Source organism: Mustela nivalis (assembly GCF_964662115.1).
Source record: "Mustela nivalis genome assembly, chromosome: 2".
NCBI lineage: Eukaryota > Metazoa > Chordata > Mammalia > Carnivora > Mustelidae > Mustela > Mustela nivalis.
The window spans coordinates 33,211,817-33,236,184 of NC_139021.1; the positions used below are offsets into that span (position 1 = coordinate 33,211,817).

General features: G+C 34.9%; 1 protein-coding gene across 38 annotated transcripts in view; it reads right to left on the minus strand.

Annotated features, from left to right (window-relative positions):
• The window catches only part of RIMS2 (regulating synaptic membrane exocytosis 2), a 596,172-nt gene that overhangs the window by 465,119 nt on the left and 106,685 nt on the right, over positions 1-24,368 (minus strand). For all 38 annotated transcript variants that reach the window (XM_082719297.1, XM_082719284.1, XM_082719290.1 and 35 more), the window contains one exon: positions 10,544-10,754. In XM_082719297.1, coding sequence (XP_082575423.1) covers positions 10,544-10,754 — 211 coding nt within the window. The remainder of the gene's footprint in view (positions 1-10,543; positions 10,755-24,368) is intronic.

Below are 24,368 nucleotides of genomic sequence, written 5' to 3' on the forward strand. Positions count from 1 at the left end.
TGAGGAAACTGACATTAGTCCAGGTGAAAGAAAAGCCCAAATAAGACCACAGTTAGTAGTTCATAAAGGTAATGAGGAAATGACCATCTCCAAACATTGTGAGTAAAGATGGGTGATAGAGAGACCTAAAAGTATTCCTGGTTTTTTGGTTTAGGTGACAAAGTAGATAGTGGTGCCGTTCAAAATTTGAAAGTTACAGAAGGAATAGATCTAGGGGTTGTTCCAGTGATAAAAAATACACAGCCTGTTCTGACAAGTAAGATTTAGTGCTATTCTAATATATTCATTGAAAGGGAATTAAAAAGACAGAGATTCTTCAAAAGAAGAATCTTGTATCCTTTCATTTTTTCCAATTGGGTCACATTTGATTTATTTAGATATACAAAAAAAAAAAAAAAAGCATATATTTCCATATACAACTTGAAGAGTTTAAACATATGAATACATCCATGAAACCATCACCCCAGTGAAGTTAACAGACATATCTGTCACCTCGAAATGTTCCTTTGTGACCCCTGATGTTTTTTCTTTTTATGGATCAGGATTATTTTTTACTTGAAATTAAAAAAAAAAAATTGTTTCAGGTAAGAGCTCATTTATTCTTTTACTTATGTTTGAAGCTAAATATTTTCTTGGGATTGTTTGAAAAAGAATTGGGTGAGATTTACTGAGTATTCTACCTTAAAAACAGAGGAATTCATAACTATTTCTAACGCTCCTCTCACATATTGTCTGTATTCCCTTCCCTTTGTGCTCCCCTACCGTAACTATGCTATGTTGCAGTTTTGGTGATACCCTGAATTTCTTTATCTATTAAACTACCATATAGTCCACTTTAATGATTAGAATTCATTGCAGATGCTATTATTAATCTTCCCCATACAAGCTAAGTAAAATCTATTGAACCTGGTGCTCATCTTATCCACTGACAAGGAGCTTACTTCATTTATTGATGAAGATATTAGGTACTGAGCAGGATTCTTTCTTTCTCTCCAGGTGGTTAGGAGCAAGTAGACAGCAGTAGATAGCAGGCTTTCAAATGCACATTAACCAAGTATTGGTTAACAATATGCCATTCATCAAGAATACCTATGCACCTGTTATATATCGGTAGTCTAAATATATTTTTTCTTTTCTCCAAAATAAACACCTAAAAACCATGTACCTCTCACACATTTTTAGGATAACATTTACATTTGAAGTTTAAATAGTTAGAAGGATGCATTTTCAGATACGTTGTATATTGTAGATATGTTTCAATTACATTTTTATCAAATCCTGGAGCTGCAGATTTACCTCATTCATTATATGGAAAATGCTTACTACATATCCTATTTGGAAAACCAGGCCACGTTGAGAAACCATTAGACAAATATGTGTTTTTTGGTTTTTTTTTCCTCAAAGAGTCCAACTTCATTTTTAAATTCAAATAAATGTGGCATTATGGACCACTACAATCATCTCACATCAAAGTTCTAATTCTAAAAAAGAGACATAAGGAACCAGAGTCCCACCAGAAGTCCGCTTGCCTTATAGAAATAAATGCTTCTCCTTTCTATTTTTCTTACAAAATCTCTAACTGCTATGCCCTCAAGGAACTCTCCCTCAAGACAAGACATTGTAGAATTGTCACTTTGTTTCATGCCCCAGAAATTCTTACATCCTGAGGCAATCCATTATATAAAGACTAGATTCACATTAGGTAGGGTTAAGGAGCAGGCGTTTGATTTGAAGAGCATAAGAGCAATTATAAAAAAGTGAGTTAGAAAGAAAATTCCACAAAACAGAAATGTTCTCAGGTAGATCCATTTTAAGAAAAAAATGAAAGATACATATGGAAATTTTTGTCCTTTAAGTTATTCACACTCATCTACTCTCCAGAAAGCCTTCCTTCCACAGCAAGTGTACACTACCTCACTCTCAAGCCTACTGCCATATACCTCAGAGTATAAAGTGCCTATGGAATCATCCAGAGATTCCTGAAGAGAAACAATCCCAACCTGTAACTACAACAGATTGTGTAAGCTTCCTAGCTCTTCTAGTAATATTACCAACACTGAATCGTGCTCTACAGGTGATGGAAGTGGGGGCGGAGCCAGGTAAATAACTATAAAAGATGCCCTGTGGAGAAGGAAATGAGCTCATGTAAACTTCGCTGAAAATGTCTTTCCTTACGCTCCATTTGCAACATGATTTTGCCTCCTCCCATGACAGTGATATGAATGAGGAAGTATAAAATGTCCTAAGGCTCTGTAAGTTAGACTGTTTCTCACAGTTCCTATATTATGCTGTACCATTAGGGAGGCTGACATCAATGAGGGAAAATAATTCTTCCTTTTAAATTCAACAACCATTTCAAATAATATTCTCACACCTTCTACATCATTGAGCCTAAAGGCTTAAAATTGAGGATCCACCTGATGCAGTCATTGGCTTAAGGGTAGTCCTATGAATTATAAAATTCTAATAATTAGAATTATATAGAATTATAATACTTCTAATAATTCGAATTATATAGAGTTTTAATAATTCTAATAATTGGAATTATAACTAGCTGCTACCCAGCTCTCAAATTCCTATGAACACAGTTTACTAAAACTGTGATGCCCTCAACACTCTCATGTTCCATAAATGTGGGGTGGGATAAAAACCAAAGCTTAACGCACAGTGTACTAGATACAGTAACGTAGGAGAATTGATGGAGTTTCTCAGTTCCTTCCTAAAAATTATTTAAGCAGTAAATATATTTGGCTATGTGAATATACTTTCTGGTACTTCAAGCATTACATGAGTTATCTATTTTAAAATTTTAATTTTTAAATTAAATTTTTTAATTTTAAATTTTACAATTATAAAATGTCGAACCCAGAAAAGACCTTAGAAATCACAAACTGATGTTTTCATTTTACAGCTTTTGAAACCGAAGCATTAAGACATGAAGTGACATGTCAAACCAAAGTCATACAACAGCAGGACAGAAACAAAACTAGATTCTTCATCTCAATTTATGCCAGCCTCTTCCTGGAGAATGTTAAGTGTTTCCTGATATACTGGTATGTAGTATTTCTATGACATTTAAAAGAAAATTCATATCTGATATGCTTGCCTTGGGCATTTGGGAACTGATTGTATATTGCACCAGCACACTAGCTAAAGACTTGCCCATAATCATAGTGACCTGAAATTTTTTTTTAATTTTATTTATTTATTTTAAGTAATCTCTACACCCAGTTGGGGGCTCGAATTCACAAACCCAAGATCAAGAGTTGCATGTTCTTCCAACTGAGCCACGCAGATGCCCTGTGAATTGAAATTTCTCAAAAAGAAAGAACTACCTGAAGGACTGAAGAAATACCCTAATCATTAGTTTATCTCTCAGTGCACAATTAAAAAATTAATTGTTAAAATCATTCATATAAATGATACTTAATGATACGGTTATACAGTAAAAACGTCTATATTATTTCACTCTTAACCATATGACATAATGAACAACATATGTCAGTATATTTAAAGGGACTTATTTAATGATCATTTGCTTTTACAATCATTCTAAAAGTTATGATTCATTCTGCTTCAAATCTGATAATTTATAGTAAAGAAAAAATCCCATCTATTATATTTGTAAATTAATATAATTCTGAAAAATGTGTATTACTTACTTTCTCAAAATGAGATATCTTTTAAGCAAATAGTAATATATTTTTCCCACCAAAAAGCAAAAGAAAGAAAAAATTAATGTTGCCATCCTTCGAAGCTTAAAATAATCCTCATTGTAAATTACCTTTCATGTCTGCCCTATTAGAATCCCCAATCTATGATTATAAAATAATTTCTTCCTTATGAAGTCATTATTTTTAAATCTGAACTAAATATAAAGCTTTAACTTACAGGGGGTGTCATCTTAAGAAGAAATAAATAAAAGCAATATTTCATAAAAACATATTATATTGGTATTTCCATATGTCCTGCACTACATTTATTCTTGCTGAATCATGAATCATGTGCCTCAAAAAAGTTAATTAATTGTTAAGGATGGCTCCACATGAAAGAGCCTCAAAATTAAAACAAAAGACTCTTTTATCTTATTCTCATAGAAGATTACTAAAATAATTTTAAAATGCTTTATAATTAAATTTTAAGCTATAAAATACTTGTATTCTCATTATTCTACTTCATAAAAATAGTCTGAACAAATTTTACTGAGCTTAGTCCTTTGGGGCTATGATAAATCAAAAAGTATATTCAGCATCTATTGAGATTAAAAGCCTCTTCTATTACATAAGGCAACCAAGCATACATACAATGATCCAATTTAAAAAGAGAAATTAAAAATACTTTTTTCACTTAGAATATAGACAACCTTTATACATATCATACAAAGGAATGCTTCCTCAAGTAGATTATGAATAAAAATGTAGAAAAACTAATAAAGAAATCCAAAGTTATGCTCTTTGAGCTAAAATCTAGATTATTTTTTCTTATGTTTCATTCCCTCAGATATAAGAAAAAATACAAGAAAAATGGGAAATACTACTTCCAGTTCCTTCTTTCTTCCACAAACCATCCACCAGGCTAATCCACAACATACAGAGTTCTATAGTTGACTACAATAAAACAGACTTTCAACGGGATTTCCAATTTTTCACTGTATTTAATTTACTAACTAAAACTTTGCTCAGCATAAAAAAAAAAAAAAAAAAAAAAAAAAAAACCACTTTGCTCAGCATAAAGTGACTATACCTTAGAAGCCGGAAAATATATAATCAAGCCTATAATCTGATTCATTAGAGACTTCTACTTGTGGCCTAAATGGAGTAGCAAGAACAAGATTTCTCCACTTGCCTAGCAATCAAACATAATGTGGGAAAACATATAAAGAAGTGGTTTTCAAGACACTGGGCATCAGGCAAAAAAACCCACAGAGATAGCTAAAATATGGGAAACAAATAGGATAAGCTCTCTAACTGCCCCCAGCTTATAGTTTGAGAGACTTTCCAGGCAGCAGTTCGCTTGGCAAACATCCTCAAGTGAAGAGAACAAACTGAAAACAAACACTGTGAGGAGGCCAGCACAACTGCATTTCACAGGCCAGCTTACCACAGAAGAAAAAACTGCAGAAGGAGAACCCCATAGATCTGCAGGGATTCCCTTCAAGTATTCAGCTGGTAATGATGAGTGAGCATGCATGTGAAAAAAGTCATACGAAGGGTTAGAGAAAACAGTGATGTTTCTACCACCAAAACTGGAAGAACTGTTAATTCACGTTGAATAAACACATACAAAATTGTGCTCAGGGGGCGCCTGGGTGGCTCAGTGGGTTAAAGCCTCTGCCTTCGGCTCGGGTGGTGATCCCAGGGTTCTGGGATCGAGCCCCACATCGGGCTCTCTGCTCCGCAGGGGGCCTGCTTCCTCCTCTCTCTCACTCTCTGCCTGCCTCTCTGCCTACTTGTGATCTCTGTCAAATAAATAAATAAATAAAATCTTTAAAAAAAAAATTGTACTCAGAAGAGAGTCAGGAAAACACATATCATAATGGGAATAATCAATCAAAACCAACCAAAAACCGAGACAGAGATGTTGAAATTAGCAGAAAAGAACATCAAAACAGTTATTACAGAGCATTTGTTCTGTATGTACAAAAACTTATGTAGCTCATGGAAGATAGTTTTAAAAAGTCCAAAATTGAAATTTAGACATAAAAACAATGTCTGAGATTGAAAAAAAAAAAGCAGATATGATTTTGCAAAAAAAAAAAAAGAGTAAACTCAAAAGCACAACAATAAAATATACTTAAAATGAAAAGCAAGAGAAAAATAAAATGTGGTTTAATGAAAAGAACATAAGTAATCTGTAAAACAACTTCAAGCGGCCTAATTAATGTATGAGTAATGAGAGTTCCTGAAGGAAAAGAAAGAAAAAAAGAAAGCCCAATAAAAATATTTGGTATGTGGTGTGGTGAGCACTGTGTATTGTGTAAGACTGATGAATTACAGATGTGTACTCCTGAAACAAATAATACATTGTACATTAAAAAAAATTTTTTTTGAAAAAATAATGGCCAAAATTTTCCAAAACCCTACATAAACTATAAACTCACAAATCAAAAAAGCTCAAAAAAGCTACAAACACAAGAAAGATGAAGAAAAAAAAAAACAAAGAAACATTATAATTAAGTTTCATGTAACCAGTGATAAAAAGAATTATCTTAAAAGCCATTAGACAGGGCACCTGGGTGGCTCAGTGTGTTAAGCCTCTGCCTTTGGCTCAGGTCATGATCCCAGGGTACTGGGATCAAGCCCCGCATCAGGCTCTCTGCTCGGCAGGAAGCCTGCTCCCCCACCCCTTCTGCCTGCCTCTCTGCCTACTTGTGATTTCTGCCTGTCAAATAAATAAATAAAATCTTTAAAAAAAAAAAAAAAAGAGGAAGAAGCAATTAGATAGGGGAGCCTGGGTGGTGCATTTGGTTGAGCATTTAACTCTTGGTTTCAGCTTAGGTCATGATCTCAGGATGGTGAGATGGAGCCCCACAGATAGCTCTATGCTCAATGTGGAGTCTGCTTGACTCCTCTGCCCCTCTTCCCCACCCCCACCCCATGCTCAGTAATAAATAAATAAATCTTTAGGGAAAATAAGCAATCAGAAAAAAGAACATTGATATACAGAAAAACAAAGATGAGAATGGTATCACACGTCTAATTGGAAACAGTGAAACAAAATTTTAAAATACTGAAAGAAAACAACCCTCAGTCTAGAATTCTATACCTAGAAAAACGTTTAAAAAAAAAAAAAGCAAAATTTTCAGCAGAAAAGTTTATTCCTCATCAGCAGACTCACACTACAATAAATATTAAAGGAACAACTTCAGGCAGGTAAAATATGATACCATACAGAAATATAGTACTATGAGAAGAAAGTAATAATATTAGAAATGATAAAGACAACAGTAAATAGACAATATTTCCTCTATTATTTAAAACTCTTTAAAAGATAAATTTTCTAAACAAAAAAGAATAACTGTGTAATGTCAGGTTATAAAATAAGTAAAAGTAAAATATATCATGCTTTATGTTAATAAAGTCCAAAAGAGTAGAAATGGAAATACAGTGTTGGAAGGTTCTTATACTATATTATACACAAAATGATATAATATCAGTGAAGACTGATAATGAAATTTAAAGATTTATACTACTAAATTTATACTACTATCCTGAAGCAATTAATAAAATAACAAAATGAAGAAAAAACAAAGCTATAAAACACAGTCACAAAGCTAACAAGGCAACGAAGGCGATAACCTGGATCATAAAAAGTGCTTGACTAATTCAAAGGAGACTAAAACAAAAAGAGAACAAAAACAAAAATCAGATAATACAAGTAGAAAAAAGGAAAATGATATAACCAAACAAATCATATAAGAAATCATATTAAATATAAATTATCTAAGGCCCCAATTAAAATGTAAAGATTTTCAGGTTGAATAAGAAAGCAAGGCCCAATTATACGCTGTCTATAAAGAAAATACTTTAAATAGGAAGACAAAAATTAATCTACAGTAAAAGAGAAAAATGTAAACCAAAGTTGGAGTGGCTTTATTAAGATTAGACAAAGTGGATTTCAGAGCGAAGACTATTACCAGGAAAAAAGGAAGCCATATAATGATTTTAAAGAGGTCAATTAATTAATAGAAACGTAATAATATTAAATGTTTATGCATTTGAAAACAGAACTTAATAAAATACATAAAACAAAACCAAAAATACATAGAACTGCAAAAGGAAGGAGACTAATTCAAGTATAGTTGTATATTTCAATATCCTTCTCTTAATAATTGAGAAAATAAATAAGCAGAACATCAAAAAGGATATACTAGACGTGAACAACTGCATCAACCAACTTGACTTAGAGTACATTTAAAAACACTCCACCAGGGGCACCTGAGTGGCTCAGTGGGTTAAAGCCTCTGTCTTCAGCTCAGGTCATGATCTTAGGGTCCTGTGATCAAGCCCCGCATTGGGCTCTCTGCTTAGCAGGGAGCCTGCTTCTCCCTCTCTCTCTCTGCCTGCCTTTCTGCATACTTGTGATCTCTCTCTCTCTGTGTCAAATAAATAAATAAAATCTTAAAAAAAAAATCCACCAAAAAATTAAAGAACATATGAATACATATCCTTTTCAAGTACACATACATTTACCAAAATAAACCATATACTGATCATAAAATAATTATGAATACATTTCAAAGGATTCAAAGGATTCAAAGTGTTTAGGACCACAATAGAACTAAATTAAAAATTAAAAATCATTACCATAAAGATCTCTGGAAACTCCCTAATATGTGGAAAATAAATAACATACTTCTAAATTATTCATGTATCAAAGAAGAAAAGGAAAACTTGTATTTTTAACTGAATGAAAATGAAAGACAACATATCAGAATTTGGGGGATGTCACCAAAGAAGTACTTAGGGGAAACTGACAGCATGTAATGGCAATATTAGAAAAGGAGAGACATTTCAAAGCAAAGACCTCAGTTCCCACCTTAAGAAACCAGAAAAAGAGAAAATTAAAGCCCAAATCGGCAGAATTAAAGAAATAATAAAGATCAAAGATGAAATCAACAATTGAGAAAACCAATGAAACAAAAAACTAGTTACTTGAGAAGATCATTAAAATTAATAGATTTCTAGCCAAATTCAGCAGGAAAAAGAGAGAAGATGTAAATTACCAATATCAGAGATGAAAAAGGTAGCATCACTACAGAATCTACAGATACTAAAGAATAATAATGGAATACTGTGCGCAGGTTTATGCCAATAAATATTACAACTTATGAGGATCTGAAGAAATTCCTTGAAAAACACCAAAGCTCATTCAAGAAAGAATAAATGACTTGAGTAATTCTATACCTATTAAAAGAAATTGAAACTGTACTTTAAAACCTTCCCAAAAATTAAACATCATGCCCAGATGGCTTTCCTGGTAAAATCTATAAAACATTAAAGGATAAATACCAATCCTACAGAAACTTTCCTAAAACACTGAAGAGAGGGAAATACTTCCCAACTCATTTTATCAGTACAGCATTACTGTGATACCAAAAATCAAAGAAACATATTATAAGAGGAAAACTACAGACACTAACATTCATGAAGCAAAAACTATAAATGAAACTTTAACAAATCAAACTCATTATTAGATAAAAGGGTTAAACCATCATAAGCAAATGCGATTTGTCCCAGGAATATAGTTGGTTTAGCATTTCAAAATCAACCAATGAAGTTCATTACTACATTAACAAGGAAGGAAAAACATGATTAGTTTCAATAGATGGAGGGAAAGTGTTTGAGAATTTCCAGCATATATTCCTGATATAAAAATAAACAAATAAACCAAAAAAAATCTCTCAGCAAATTAGGAATAGATAGCATCTGTGAAAAACTGACAGCTAATATAATACTTAGTAGAGAAGGACTGAATGCTTCCACCCTAAGATCAAGAACAAAACAGGGATGTATGCTCTCATCACTTCTATTCAGAACTGTGCTGGAGTTTCTAGCCAATGGAAGTAGTCAGGAAAAGAAAACTAATCAGGTAAACCAGGGGGAAAGACTAAGGGGATAAAATGGAAAATCATTAATTCTGGGAAAAACAAAACAGTGAGAATCAGGAAACAGTGAGAAAATGTGGAGAAATGAAATCACACAGGAGAACAAATCCCCATAATTATGTTTTAGTAATGTATGTACAAACATCAGCTTCTTATTTTAAAACTGCCTAAGTAAAGAATGGAGGGATAAAATACTAGAGAGGAAATAAATGCAAATTCTAAAGAATTTATTGAGAAAGACATTATAATACTGTTTTTGCTGATTTCAGCAAAGCCTTCCTTGAGCAGCATTAACATATTCCCTAAAGTGGATGGATAAACTACAAAAATCTAGTAGAAAACAACTCCTTAACATTTCTTCTTTAAATTCCATAGTCTAATGTTTATTTCATTGATGTTAAAACAAAAATAAAGGGTAATAGAACTTCAAAAGCTGTAAAATTATAAAACACAGACTCTCTAAGGTGGGAAGAGCCTCTTTTGAAAGGAAAGAAAACAGGGGTCAAAGGATGTGTAGGTCTAGAAAATTATAAAATTATGTATAGGTAATGGAAAAAGCAGTGTCACTGCTCTAACATTAATCAGTTGTGGACTTTAAGAAGGACCTTTAGTCTACCTAAATATGTTTTCTGCATCTGTAAAATAAAAGAGTTAGACCAACTGATCTCTAATTTAACTTCATCACCTTTGAAAGTTTAAGATCCTATGATTCTAAACAAAATCATTAGCTAAAGGACATAAACAATGAGATAAATCCTTCAACTGAAAAGAAAAATGAAACATTTCTTTTATCTAAAATAAAGACACTAGAGGTTTTTTGGTTCATTGGTTAACCTGAATATAAATTTCAACTGTCTGCTTTATTTTATTCACAATTAGCTTAACTGTATTATAAGCTTAGCTATAATAGAATCATGTATAATTTTCATTCTGTACCTTGTTTGAGCGTAATGACACTCGACCTCCACAACGAGCACAGAACTTTGTTTGGCAATATGAACAGTTATGGCCACATCCATCAGCAAATTTTGTTTTGTGGCAAATACCACAGGTTGGGGCATCACCCTTCTGCTCTTGCTGCTGTTGTGATTCTTCTCCCATCTTCTTCACCTGCTCCTTGTACATTTCAAACTGCTGATGAAGTTTTCTGCAGAGAAAGCAGATAAGAAAAATCTGGTTGCCTGATGGTCTCAAAAATAGTAATTATGACAATCTATCTACAATTTTGTATCCAAAAATTTCATTAAATGAGGATAAAGAATAAAAATTTAATTTTCTGATTATTGAATAACATCCTACAGGGCACATCACTAGAGTGCTGTAACTAGTTCTGCCCTCTGACATACATGGTAATTTAAGAGCCAATTAATACATGCGAATAAAGACAGTCTTTAAGTTATAATTGTAAAATTTTTATCTCCCACTTGTAATATATTTTCAATCATATGTCCTAAAATATTTAAAGTATTATTTTTCAAAGGTTTAGCTTCAGAATTGGACTGAGCTGATTTGACTTACACAGTATAGCCAAAACCTATGAACTTCAAATCTTTGAGACAACTCTCAATTGGAGTGCTCTTAAGAATCCAAACAGAGGGGAAAACACTGGATGAGTGCTCTCACTAATTGTTTAAATCTGTTCAACAGTCTGGATATTAGCTGGCTTTAAAAACATTGTGAAAGATTAGAAGCTTAGCAAATAAGGCTGTGCAAACAAAGGCCAGTTTCTATCTTAAAAACAAAACCCCAAAAATGAGGAAAAAGATGCCTAGAAAAAGGTTTTATTTACTCTTTAAAAATAAATCGTGATAAAATTTTCACTTCCATTATCTTCATAAAGGAAAATTTAAAATGTTTTAAATTAACTCTGCTTAAGATTTTCAAAGCTGTAAATGATGTCACTCCCAACCTAAAAATGACAAAAGGCTAAATAATCTATAAAATCGTAACTTTTCTTGAGCTCATCAGAGAGTTGAAGATATAAGGCAAAAAATGTGAACTCCAAAGAGCAGCAAGCCCCTCCAAAGAGAAACGAAATACACTGTTTCATCATTTGCAGAGCTGAAGAGGAGAAAGAGCAGGGAAGAGGAAATTAATTAAAATTTTAACAAATTGTAAAAGGCCAAGTATGGGCTAACATACAGTTTGGAATAGCTAGAGGCCCAGACTCAAGGAAAACCCACATTCACCACAAGCACTTTTCTGCAGGCCTCTACTGGTCACTTATGAAGAAGATTGGGAGCAAGGCATAAGAACAAACAACTCTTCAGGGGTACACATGTGTAGGTGTAAAAGAGTTAACTAGTGGCTGCTGAAGTACAGGCCCAATTCCCCAGACCATCTCTCCTAAAAATGTCAAAGCTATAAGCCACAGGGAGAAGGAAATTCTGTCATCCCCAGAGCAAAGGCATCTACTGCAGCTAAGGAAAAGGTTAAAGGGAAAAAACCTCTGTCCATGAGAGAGGAACAGGAAACCATCTTCAGCCAACAACCTTTGCTCAAATCAAAGGTCTTTCATATCTAGGGAAGAGATGGAAATTCCTGTCCCAAACCTATCAGAGATACTAGGCAGATTTACTTCTATGGGAAGAAGGGCCCAAGAACTCTGAGCAAACCTCATCCATAAGGCCCAGATCAACAGGTCCTATCAATGAAGGGCAGGAAAACTTAACAAAACACCCTTGCCCCTGACACAAACCTAGAATCAAGAAATAAGCATCAATCATTTACTCCAGGGAGCAGAGTGGAGGGGCAGCAAAAGCATACGGAGAGATGCCTCTATGCAGTAAGTAGATGGAAATAAGTAGATGGAAATGGCTGAAGGGGTAGCAAAACACTGAAAAAAACTTCTGATACTCCTGCATTCTTCATAAATACAATGCAGCAGTAGCCTACTGGAGGAATTGGGAGGAATTTGAAGACTGTGATGCACTAAAGATAATGATGGCAACACCAAAATCCAAACCTATCTGAACTTCCAACCTGATGATGACTTAATTTCCAACACTAACAATCTGACAGAAAAGGCATGCCTTTAAGGCATAAATATAATTCAAAACCCCGAGACTCAGAGGAAACCCATCGCCAAGAGATAAAGTAATTAATGTAATTAGATTCAGAGATGACAAGATTGGTGGACTTACTGAAGTCATCAGGCAGACTTGAAAATGACTATAATTATTAAGGTAAAAGATTCACAGAAAAAGGGGGACAACAAACATGAACAGATGGGGTACTAAGGCAGAAAGATACAAAGTATAAGAGTCATATGAAAATGCTGGAAATAGAAAACATGTCATCAGAGATGAAGATTTTCTTTTATGGGCTAAGGGATACACTTGAAAAAACTAAGCAAAAAATTAGTAAACTTGAAATAAGTCAATAAAAAATATCCAACAAACAAAAAAGAGTTGGAGAAGGGAAGAAAAAAAAACAAACAGAGCATCCAAGAGCTAAATTGATCTAACACGTGAAATTGGTGTCCCAAAAGAAGGAGCAAACAGAACAGAGGAAATATTTGAAGGAATAATGGCCATGAACTTTCCAAAATTAATGAAAGTTACCAAATCACAGACACATGAACCTCAAAGAAGCCTTTGTAGAACAAACACCAAATCCACACACACCTAGACTCATCATAGTCAAACTGCTAAAACCCAAAGAAAACTATGAAAGCAGCCAGAGAAAATGATATATTTTATGTATAGAATCAATGATAAAAATTACAGAAGATCATCTTTCAGAAACCATGGAAGCTAGACGACTTTGGAGTAAAATCTCTATGAGGACTGACAGAATAAAACTGTCAACCCAAGATCCCATGGGCAATGAAATTATGTTTCAAAAAATAAAGGGAAGGGGCGCCTGGGTGGCTCAGTGGGTTAAAGCCTCTGCCTTCGGCTCAGGTCATGATTTCAGGGTCCTGGGATCAAACCCTGCATTGGGCTCTCTGCTCGGCAGGGAGCTGCTTCCCTTCCTTTCTCCCTCTCTTACCTAGAGCAAGAACGATAGAGGGAACATCACTACAGACTCCACAGTTACTCAGAATTAAATGCAACAGATTACAAGAGAAAACTATGAACAATTCTCTGCTCATAAATTCTGTAGCTTACATAAGAAATAGACTATAATAAAATAGACTATTTCCTTGAAAGACTGAAACTGGCACACCTCACTCAAGAAGAAACAGAAAGACGGACAAGTCCCATACGTGTTAAAGAAAGTTAATTCCTAGTTTAAAACCTTAAAAAAAAAAAAAAAAAAAAAAAAAACCTTCTCATCTCATGCTCACTGGTTTTATCGATGATTTCCACCAAACACTTAAGGAAGAAATAACACAATTTTACATAATCTCTTCCAGAAAATAGAAAACAAGGGACCACTTCCTTACTAATTTCCTAAGGCCAGCATTACTGTGATACCAAAACCATATAAAAATATAATGGGGGGGGGGTGCCTGGGTGGCTCAGTGGGTTAAAGCCTCCGCCTTCGGCTCAGGTCATGATCTCAGGGTCCTAGGATCAAGCCCCACATCAGGCTCTCCGCTCAGCAGGAAGCCTGCTTCCCCCCTCTCTCTGCTTGTCTCTCTGCCTACTCGTGATCTCTGTCAAATAAATAAAAATATATACATATATAATGGAAAATTATAGCCAATATTCCTCATGGAAAGATGAAAAATCCTCACACAACATTATCAAGCCAAATCCAGAAATATATTAAGAATAATACATCACGAAGAGGTGTACCAGGTTTGTCCTGGGAATGCAAGGTTGATTCCACATTTTAAATTCAAGCAATATGAATCACCATATTAACAGACTAATGGGGAAAAAATAGTATAATTATGTCAAAATATACTGAGAAAGCACTTGACTCAGCAAACTAGGAATACATAGAAACTTTCTGAATGCAATAAGGGTTACAACAGCCTACACCTCAATTGGCCTACAGCTAATATCATACTGTATTGTGAAAGATTTAATGGTTTCCCTCTAAAGTCAAGAAAAAGGCAAGGAGTTCTCTCTCACTACCCATAATCAACATTGAACTGGAAATCCTAGCTAGTGCATTAAAACAATAGAAAACAGAGATTAGAAAGGAGGAGAAGAAAAGTTGTGTATAGATGGCATAATTATCTATATATGAAATCCTAAAGAAACTACAAAAAAACCTACTATAATAAACGTGCTTTAGCAAGGTCACAAGATACAAACTAAGCATATCCCCAAAACTTGTATTTTTATATACTAGCATTGCATAATTGGAAATCAAAATTTTAAAAAGTAGTCTGCAATGGCATCAAAAAACAGAAGAAAGAAAACACTCAGGTATAATTTAAACAAAATATATACAGGTTTTTAAAATACTATAAAATATTGATTACTTATAAAATGATTGACATGAAAACTATAAAATACTGATTAAAAGAATCAAAGGAGATCTAAGTAACAGAAGAAATATACTGTATTTATCAATGAGGAAACATTATACTGTTAAGATATCAATTCTTTCCAAATTGATCTCTCATTCAATGTTATCTCAATCAAAAACTCAGCATGATTTTTTTGAAGAAATTGATAAGCTAACTCTAAAATTTATGTGGAAAAGCAAAATTCCTACAATAGGCAAATATTTTGAAAAAGAAGTTGCAGGACGCATGCCACCTGATTTTAAGACTTATTATAAAATCTACAGAAGTAATCAAGTCAAACACAGTGTTAACAAAGGATAAACACATACACAATGGATCAGAATAGAGTCCAAAATAGCCCAAGACTTAAATGGTCATTAATTTTTTTTAAAGGTGTCAAGAAAATTTAATGGAAAAAGAAAAATCTTTTAAAGTTGAAAATAGAGCTACCACACTACCCAGCAATCATGCTACTGGGTATTTACCCTAAAGATACAAATATAGTGATCCAAAGTGGCACATGCACCTCAATGTTTATAGCAGCAATGTCCATAATAGCCAAATGATGGAAAGAACCTAGATGTTCATCAACAAATGAATGGATAAAGATGTGGTATATATATACAATGGAATACTATGCAGTCACCAAAAAACCCAAACTCTTGTCACTTGCAATGATGTGGGTGGAACAGAGGGTATTATGTTAAGTGAAATAAGTCAATCAGAGAAAGACAATTATGATATGATCTCTCTGATATGAGGAATTTGAGAGGCAGGGTGGGGGTTTGTGGTGGGAAGGGAGGGAAAAATGAAATAAAATGGGACTAGGGAGGTAGACAAACCATAAGAGACTCTTAATCTCAGGAAACAGAGAGCTACAGGGGGGGCAGGGGGCATAGGGGGCACCCATGGCTGGGTGATGGAGTGATGGATATTGGGGAGGGTATGTGCTATGGTGAGTGCTGTGAATTGTGTAAGACTGATGATTCACAGACCTGTACCCCTGAAACAAATAATACATTATATGTTAATAAAAAAGGAAAAAAGAAAAAAAAAGAATAATCTTTTAAGCAATGAGAAATTCATGTGCAAAAAAAGTAACTGGAAATCCATGTGTTACAAAAATAAACCTGAATTCATACTTTACACCTTATTCAAAAATTAACTCAATGTTTATTGCAATCAACAGATTACAGAACTAAATGTAATGACCAAAACCTTAAAACTCCTAGAAAAAAACCCTGCAGGAAATCATGACCTTGGGTTAAACAAAGACTTCTTAGATAGGCTAGGCAAGGATTTCTTCAATAGGATATAAAAGGTATGATCCAGAAAGCAGCCATTGGCAACATGCTAAATGCATAAGCACGGCTGTGTTCCAGCAAAATGTTATTTATAAACACAAAATTTTAATTTCATGTAATTTTTACAGTCACAAAATGTTATCATTAATTTTTTTTTATGATTTTAAAATGTAAAAATCATTCTTAACTCACCACTTAAAAAAAAACAGCCAGTAGGCCATATTTGGTCTATGGGCCAGCTTGCCCACTTCTATACAATATGAGTTCATTTATATGACAGTCTAGAAAAGGCAAAGTTATGAGGACCAACCAATGGTTGCTAGGGACTGTGGCAGAGCAAGGGAATGAAATACAAATATACACAAGGAACTTTGGGGGGTAAAGGAAATGTTCTATGTCTTGTTTATGGGAGTAAATACATAACTGTATGTTTTTTCAGAATTCACTTAAGTAGATCCCTCAAAGGGGTGAATTTTACTGTAAATAAGTTACATCTCAAAAACCTTGATTTTAAAGAAAGCTAGTTTCAAAGTGCTAACCTAAAGTCAGTAGTTAGATTAAAAATAGAACTCTATGAGGGAGTCCATTATATCAACTTAATTATAAACACATACTTCCCTCTTCACACCTAATAACAGTACACTTAAACAGCTCTGCCAGTTTAACTTTTTCTGTAACTTCAGATAATACACTCAACTGTTTTTTCCCTGATTATCTTCCACCAAGAGGGAAGCTCTGCTAACACAAAACAAGCACCACTAACCATAAAATGTGTACCAGAGCAGGCATGAGTTTAAGCAGACCACTGGATGAGCCCTGCACCATGTAGAAGAATTCTCTTTCCATGTGTGAGATATATTGTACATTTCTATTGAACACCTGCTGATACACTTACGATGTTTGACATTCCTCTCAGGAAATGGCTGAACCTAGCGTGGAAAAGGAATATGAGAACCCACAAAGTTTCTATTTCAGTTCTAAAGGCATGGGAATACGAGGCGAATTACCAAGGCACACTGAAACAAAAAAGCAGTCTGCTTAAGTGAACTGTGCTAAAACAGAATGTCTCAGTGGAGAAGTGGAAGCCACATTTCACCCATGAGGAGAAGGCCCATCCTCTTAGTCACAAAGTTAGGAATCATGCATCCCGAAGAACTATTTAAAGAACTATTTGAAACCCTCTTCCAGAGAACTATAGAAATCCCAGAGACTAGAGCAGTAAGGCTGCAGGATGCAAGCCAACAGTCCCAACTGTGGGGAGAAAAGAGATGAAGGAGATGCAATCCAGGGAGGACTTGATGACAAGTTTGAGCTAACAAGAGATTTAGAGAGATGTGGGGTCTGCATCCTTCCAGTCCTATAAAGTGAAAAACTACTATACGCACAAGGGGTGCTGTACAGGGGCACCCAAGTGGCTCAGTTGGTTAAGCATCTGACTCTTAGATTCAGCTCAGGTCCTGATCTCATGGTCCTAGATAGAAGCCCACATAGGGCTCTATGTTCCATGTGATGTCTGCTGCAGATTCTCCTTCTCCGTCCTGCTCTCTCTCAAATGAACAAATAAAATCTTGAAAAAAAAAAAAAAGTAGCAGTAGTAATGGTGTACAAGCAGATTAAGGAGCTAAACAGGAGATTCAGATTCCTTGCTGAGAAGAGCATCTCTCTCCCTTCCCATTTATAAATTTTTTAAAAATTCTATATCTGCTTCCTTACCCCATTCTTCAACCAACCTAATCTAGTTTCCAGTCTACTTACTAATTCTCACAAAGTTCATCAATAGTCTCCCTGTTCCTAAAATTAGTGAGCAAAATGTTTACTCTGTATCTTACTGAGTTCTAACGATATTTGAAATTATGTTCGACTATGTTCACTACCCGTTGGCTTTCACAATGCTCTCCTTGTTTCCCTGTATCTGCGGCCTTTCATTTTCTTTCTCCTTTGAAGGTCAAGACTCGGGCCCTCTTCTCTTTTCATTCTATGGTGTCTTTTAAGGCAGTCTTATCCCCTCTCCAAGGCTTCAATTTCCACTTATCTATAAATTACTTATAAATGTAAATGTCCAGCTCAGACTTCTCCTCTGAGCTTTAAAATTCAATTGCCTACTCAACATCTCTATTTGGAGATCTCAATGCCACCTCCAATGCAATATGTATAAAACTGAAACCATCATTGTCCTACGCAAACCAGATTCCCTCCGAAGTGTTCCCTATTTCAGTAAGTGGTGCTACCATTCAATTATATGGTTTGAAATCTAGAATTGTTCTAGAACTCTCCCTCTCCCTCAAATGCATAATTTATCTATCACCAAGTCCTTTCAGTTTTACTTCCTATATGTGTCTTGAATCCTTCCACTTGTCTCTATAATATCCCCTGTGAACACCATAGGCCTTGTTACCATCCATGCCCACCTGATCTCCTAGGGAGGCTCCTTACTTCCACACTTCTCTCCCTCAATCTGTTGTGTACACTACAGGAAAACTTAGCTTTCCTAAAAGACACTGTTTAAAATACTCTACTGGCTTCTCATTGCTCTTAAATAAAAAGAAAACACTTCTTATGAAGACTTACAAAGCCCTCAATGTTCTAGCAGACATTCCCTCTTCAACCTCATGTTTTATACAGATTCTTTACCCTCATTCTGTTAATGCCATTCTGGCCTTCTTTCATCCTTTAGATTCAACATTGTGCATCTCATTACTGGTCTTTGCACTTTATACATGCTCTTGTTTCCACCTGAAATGGATTGCAATGCACACACTCCCTCCCTTTCTTTCTTTCTTTCACTTCTTTTAAACCTTAGGTATCCAGGGGCACCTGGGTGGCTCAGTGGGTTAAGCCTCTGCCGTCAGCTCAGGTCATGATCTCAGGGTCCTGGGATCGAGCCCTGCATCGGGCTCTCTGCTCAGCAGTGAGCCTGCTTCCTCCTCTCTCTCTGCCTGCCTCTCTGCCAACTTGTGATCTCTCTCTCTCTCTGTGTCAAATAAATAAATAAATAAAATCTTAAAAAAAATAAAAAATAAACCTTGGGTATCCAGAACAGAATTGATCATAAGCTTGGTAGTACATATCCATATCTGGCTCCTATTTTAATTAATTCTTTTTCCCTTCCCCAGTGTGATTTCTCTTCCATCGGGTAACCAGTCTCATCAACTTACATAAATGGCATTGTGCCATTTACTTGTTTCTGCTTCTTTTATTTGCCATTCAACTTTACTTTTTTATATTTAAATCTAAATAAACTATAGCTAATGCATAGGGTGTTCATGGTGTATCAGGGAAAAAGGTACTATTATTATTATTATTATTCCTATTTTCATTCCTATTCTTTAAAGAAACTGTCTTGCTCATGGTCTTATAGGTGGTAAGTCGTTAAAGCCAGATCCAAATTCAGAGTTGCTTCAGAATCCATGCTTTTAACCACTACAGGTTTTGCATCTAGTTCATGCATTTTAATGGATGTATAATGTTCTGTTTACATAAATCACATTTTACTCAATGTATTTTTTTTAAAGTTGGCCCTTTATCATTTATTATTATACATATTTCTGTAATGATATATTTATAAACCCACATACAGGCAAACCTCATTTTATTGTGCTTCACTTTATTGCACTTGGCAGACACTGGCTATTTTACAAGTTGAAGGTTTGTGGCAACCCTCCACTGAGCAAGTCTATCAGCCACCTCAACAGCATTTGCTCACTTCTATGTTTCAGTGCCATTTTGGCAGTTCCCACGATATTTCTAACTTTCTCATTATTATTATACTATGGTGACTGGTAATCAGTAATGAGATAGTATTCTTTAGCAATAAAATATTATTTTTTAAGATTTATTTATTTATTTGAGAGACAGAATAAGATAGCACAAGCAGGCGGAATGACAGGCAAGCAGAGGGAGAGGGAGATTCAGACTCCCAACCCAGCAGGGAGTGTGATGTGGGGCTTGATCAGAACCTGTGCTGAAGACAGAAACTTAACCGACTGAGCCGTCCAGGCACGCCTAGCAATAAAGTAGGTTTAATTAAGACAGATACGTTTTTTTAGACAGAATGCTGCTGCACACTATAGACTACAGTAGGCACGCATGTAACTTTTATATGCACTTGGAAACCAAAAACTTCATTCGACTCACTATATTTCCACTTTCACTTTATTGCAATGGTCTAGAACTGAATCCACAATATCTCTGAAGTAAGCCTGTATGGTTTTCTCTGGGGTATATACGCAGGAATAGAGTACACATCGTCAAGTTCACTAAATATTTCGGAACTGCTTTCCCAAGTGGCTTAACCCAGTTAGCATCCCCACAAGAAGGGTATGAAGGTTTCGGTGTCTTCTTGTTTGTGCCAATGTGTGATATTACTTAACTTATAAAATTTTGCAGCTTTAATAGATATGAACTGATGTGTTTTTGTAGGTTGTTTGGGTTTTTTTTCCAGTTCATGTCTGTCTGACTTCTATGACGTTCAGCCCCTCCTATGAACTCTCTATTCACTCCATTCTTTACCAATACTCTGTTGGATTTCCTGTATTTTCCTTGCTGATTTGCAGTAGTATCCTATATAGACTATATATTAATCATTTCTAAGTTAAACAAAACAAATATCCTGGTCTGACAATTGATTGTTAATTGTGTACATGGTGTCCTTTGTTAAACAGAAATCTTTATAATCTTGATGTAGTAAAACATACCAATTTCTTTCTTCATGGTTTGTGGTTTCAGTGGCTAGCTATAAAAAAATTCTTACTTATCCCTAAGTCAGTCACAAAAAAATTCTACAGTTTCTCCTAATAGCTTTATAATTTTACCTCTCAAATTTAGGCTTTTAATCGATCTGAAGTTTATTTTTATATGTGATGTGATACAAGAATTTAATTTCAATCTTCTCCATATAGAGATCGCATTTTCCCAGCACCATTAAATAGTCCATCCTTTCTTCTACTTATTCGTGATGGCAATCTATCAGATACTAAGTTCCCACGTGTGCATAGGTCTATTTACAGGTTCTGTTTTTTATTTCATTGGTTTTTGTGTTTGTTCCTACTCCAGAACAACACTGTCAGAACCAAATTCCAAAGAGAATAAAAGGTCTAAAAGGTCTTAAATGTGTAAGTTTGAATATATAATTTTCCAGCAATATAAATCAGAGGTCAGCAAACTTTTTTTTTAAGAGCCAGACAGATATTTCTTGCAGGTCATAGGGCCTCAACTACTCAACTCTGTGACAACTACTCAACTCTGCCCTTGTGATATGGAAGTGGTCATAGATAACAACAAAAAGTAAGTTTAACTGTGTTCCAATAAAACTTTATTTATAGAAACAGGCAGGTGAGCAGGCAGAATTTGACCTATAGGCCACATTTTATAGATCCTTAATACAGACAAAGGAGTCAAAGATACACTTTATTTTAAAACTTTTATTACAAATGAATATTTAAAAGACATATACAATAAGATATCAATTTAGAAATACTGCGCTTTTTTCCACCTTCTTATTTTATAAAGCTATTTTATACAAAATTTTTTAAAGATTTTATTTTTAAGGGATCTCTACAACTTTTTTTTTTTTTAAAGATTTTATTTATTTATTTGACAGAGAGAAATCACAAGTAGATGGAGAGGCAGGCAGAGAGAGAGAGAGGGAAGCAGGCTCCCTGCTGAGCAGAGAGCCCGATGCGGGACTCGATCCCAGGACCCCGAGATCATGACCTGAGCTGAAGGCAGCGGCTTAACCCACTGAGCCACCCAGGCGCCCAAGGGATCTCTACAACTAATGTGGGACTTGAACTTATAACCCTGAGATCAAGAATCACATACTATACTGAGAGAGATGGCCATGTGCCCCTATTTTACCCAAATTTTCATGTGTATTTTCTGAATCAATGTCTCCATCATCACTAAAGCAACTTAGTGAAATAACTCAGTGTTTTCCAAAGCAAATTTTCTTCACTTTCTGAATTATTTGAAAAGTTGAACTTTTCAATCCCCCAGTTCCTGGAAATGCTGCTATTCAGTAATTTTATACCCAGCCAAATGTTTTTGTTGGATATACTATTTTCTCATTCAACTCATATGTATGTTTTCACGATCTTCACAAGCTAACCATTTACATTACCCCTTTTTAAAAGTAATCATTTTTTTTTTTTAAGATTTATTTATTTGAAAGAGAGAGAGAAAGCATGTGGGGAGGGACATCAGGAGAAGGAGAATCTTAAGCAGACTTCACACTGAGCACAGAGTCCAATGTGGGGCTTGATCTCATGATCCTGAGATCAGGACCTGAGCCAAAACCAAGAGCTAGACACTTAACCAACTGAGCGACCCAGGGGCTCCTGATGTAATCTTGAAAAGGTTTGTTTACCACAACTTACAACACTAGCCATCGTGAGTTCATAACCCCAGGAATTTCCGGACTGATGCTGAATTTCTTTATCTCCCCTTTCATAGGTTCAGGTCAGGTAATCTCTAAGGTATAGTTATGTTTGTTTGAGGTCCTTTCAGGGTAATGTGTCTTTGCCAAGAAGTACTTTTGTAATTCAAACTAAAAAAAATCCTGGGCTTTTCATGTTGTAACAACTCAAAATAAAGCAATTTCCTATTACTAGAAGGATAATCTCAGGAAAAAAAAAAAAATTAAAGGAACACCACATATTCCCAAATATATATTACTTGGGTTTTGTAACTCATTTTGATATCTGCAAAATAAATCCTCCTCTTTGTTTTTCTTTTTGAAAATTCCTTTCCTGGGATGCCTGGGTGGCTCAGTCGGTTCAGCAGCTGCCTTTAGCTAAGGCCATGACCCCAGAACCCTGGGATCTAGTTCCATATCAGGCTCCTTCCTCAGTAGGGAGCCTGCTTCTCCCTCTGCCTGTTTCTGCCTTCTGCTCCTTCTGCTTGTGCTCTCCTCTCTTTCTGAAAATAAATAAAATCTTTAAAATAAAATTGTTTTTCTATTTATAAATGTATTTCTTCCAACTAAGTGTTTTAATCCTTTTATTCCATTCTCTTAAAAATCTTGGTAGAATTTCTACTAAAACTGCATTACATTTATAGATTAGTTTTAGGAAACCTGACATCTTTACAATGTTCTGTCTTCCCTCCTACTAACACAAGGAGTGCCATTTATTGCCAGTCTTCAAGAAATAGTAGCCACTTTACAAATGAATTATTTTAACTAAAGTTTTTTCACGTTACCTAATAATACACGCCCCAAGGAGCCTATACACAGACCTTTGTTTCAATTAATTGGCTCCCTAATTATATTTTGCTTGCATTATATCCTATGCATTTTAAAACATTATTTTGAGATAGAGCCTATAGGATTCACCATCTTGTCAAAGCATCCATACAACAACTAGATCAAGGATCTCTGAGAGGGGCGCCTGGGTGGCTCAGTGGGTTAATCCTCTGCCTTCAGCTCGGGTCATGATCTCAGGGTCCTGGGATTGAGCCCCACATCGGGCTCTCTGCTCGGCAGGGGGCCTGCTTCCTCCTCTCTGCCTCCTCTCTGCCTGTGTCTCTGCCTACTTGTGATCTCTGTCTGTCAAATAAATAAATAAAATCTTTAAATTTAAAAAAAAAAAAGATCTCTGAGATACTCTCATGTTTTATATGTTGTTTCATAAGAAAAGTAAAAGCAAGTTCCCCAATAATTTCATGAAGCCAATGTAACCATGATGCTTTGTACTCGTCACTTCCATAACTCCTCACTATTCTCACCTCACTTCGACACCACTTCATTGGAAAGATATCCCTTAGCATCTCTGATTATGTCAAATCCCTCCATTAAATATTCCAAGTGCTACACTATATTGTATTTCCACATCCCTCCTTTTATTTATATATAATATTTTTGATTAATGTCTCTCTAAATTGAAAATATAATTCATGAGAATTGTTTTTTCTGTTTCTTATGTCCATTTTATCCCACTGATAGGCATGATGAATGCCCCATAGCCAAGTTCTTAATAAATATTTACCAAATGTTTGAATCAATAGTGAATAAACAAACATGTACTATGTGTGCACTGTTTCACAAGTGATG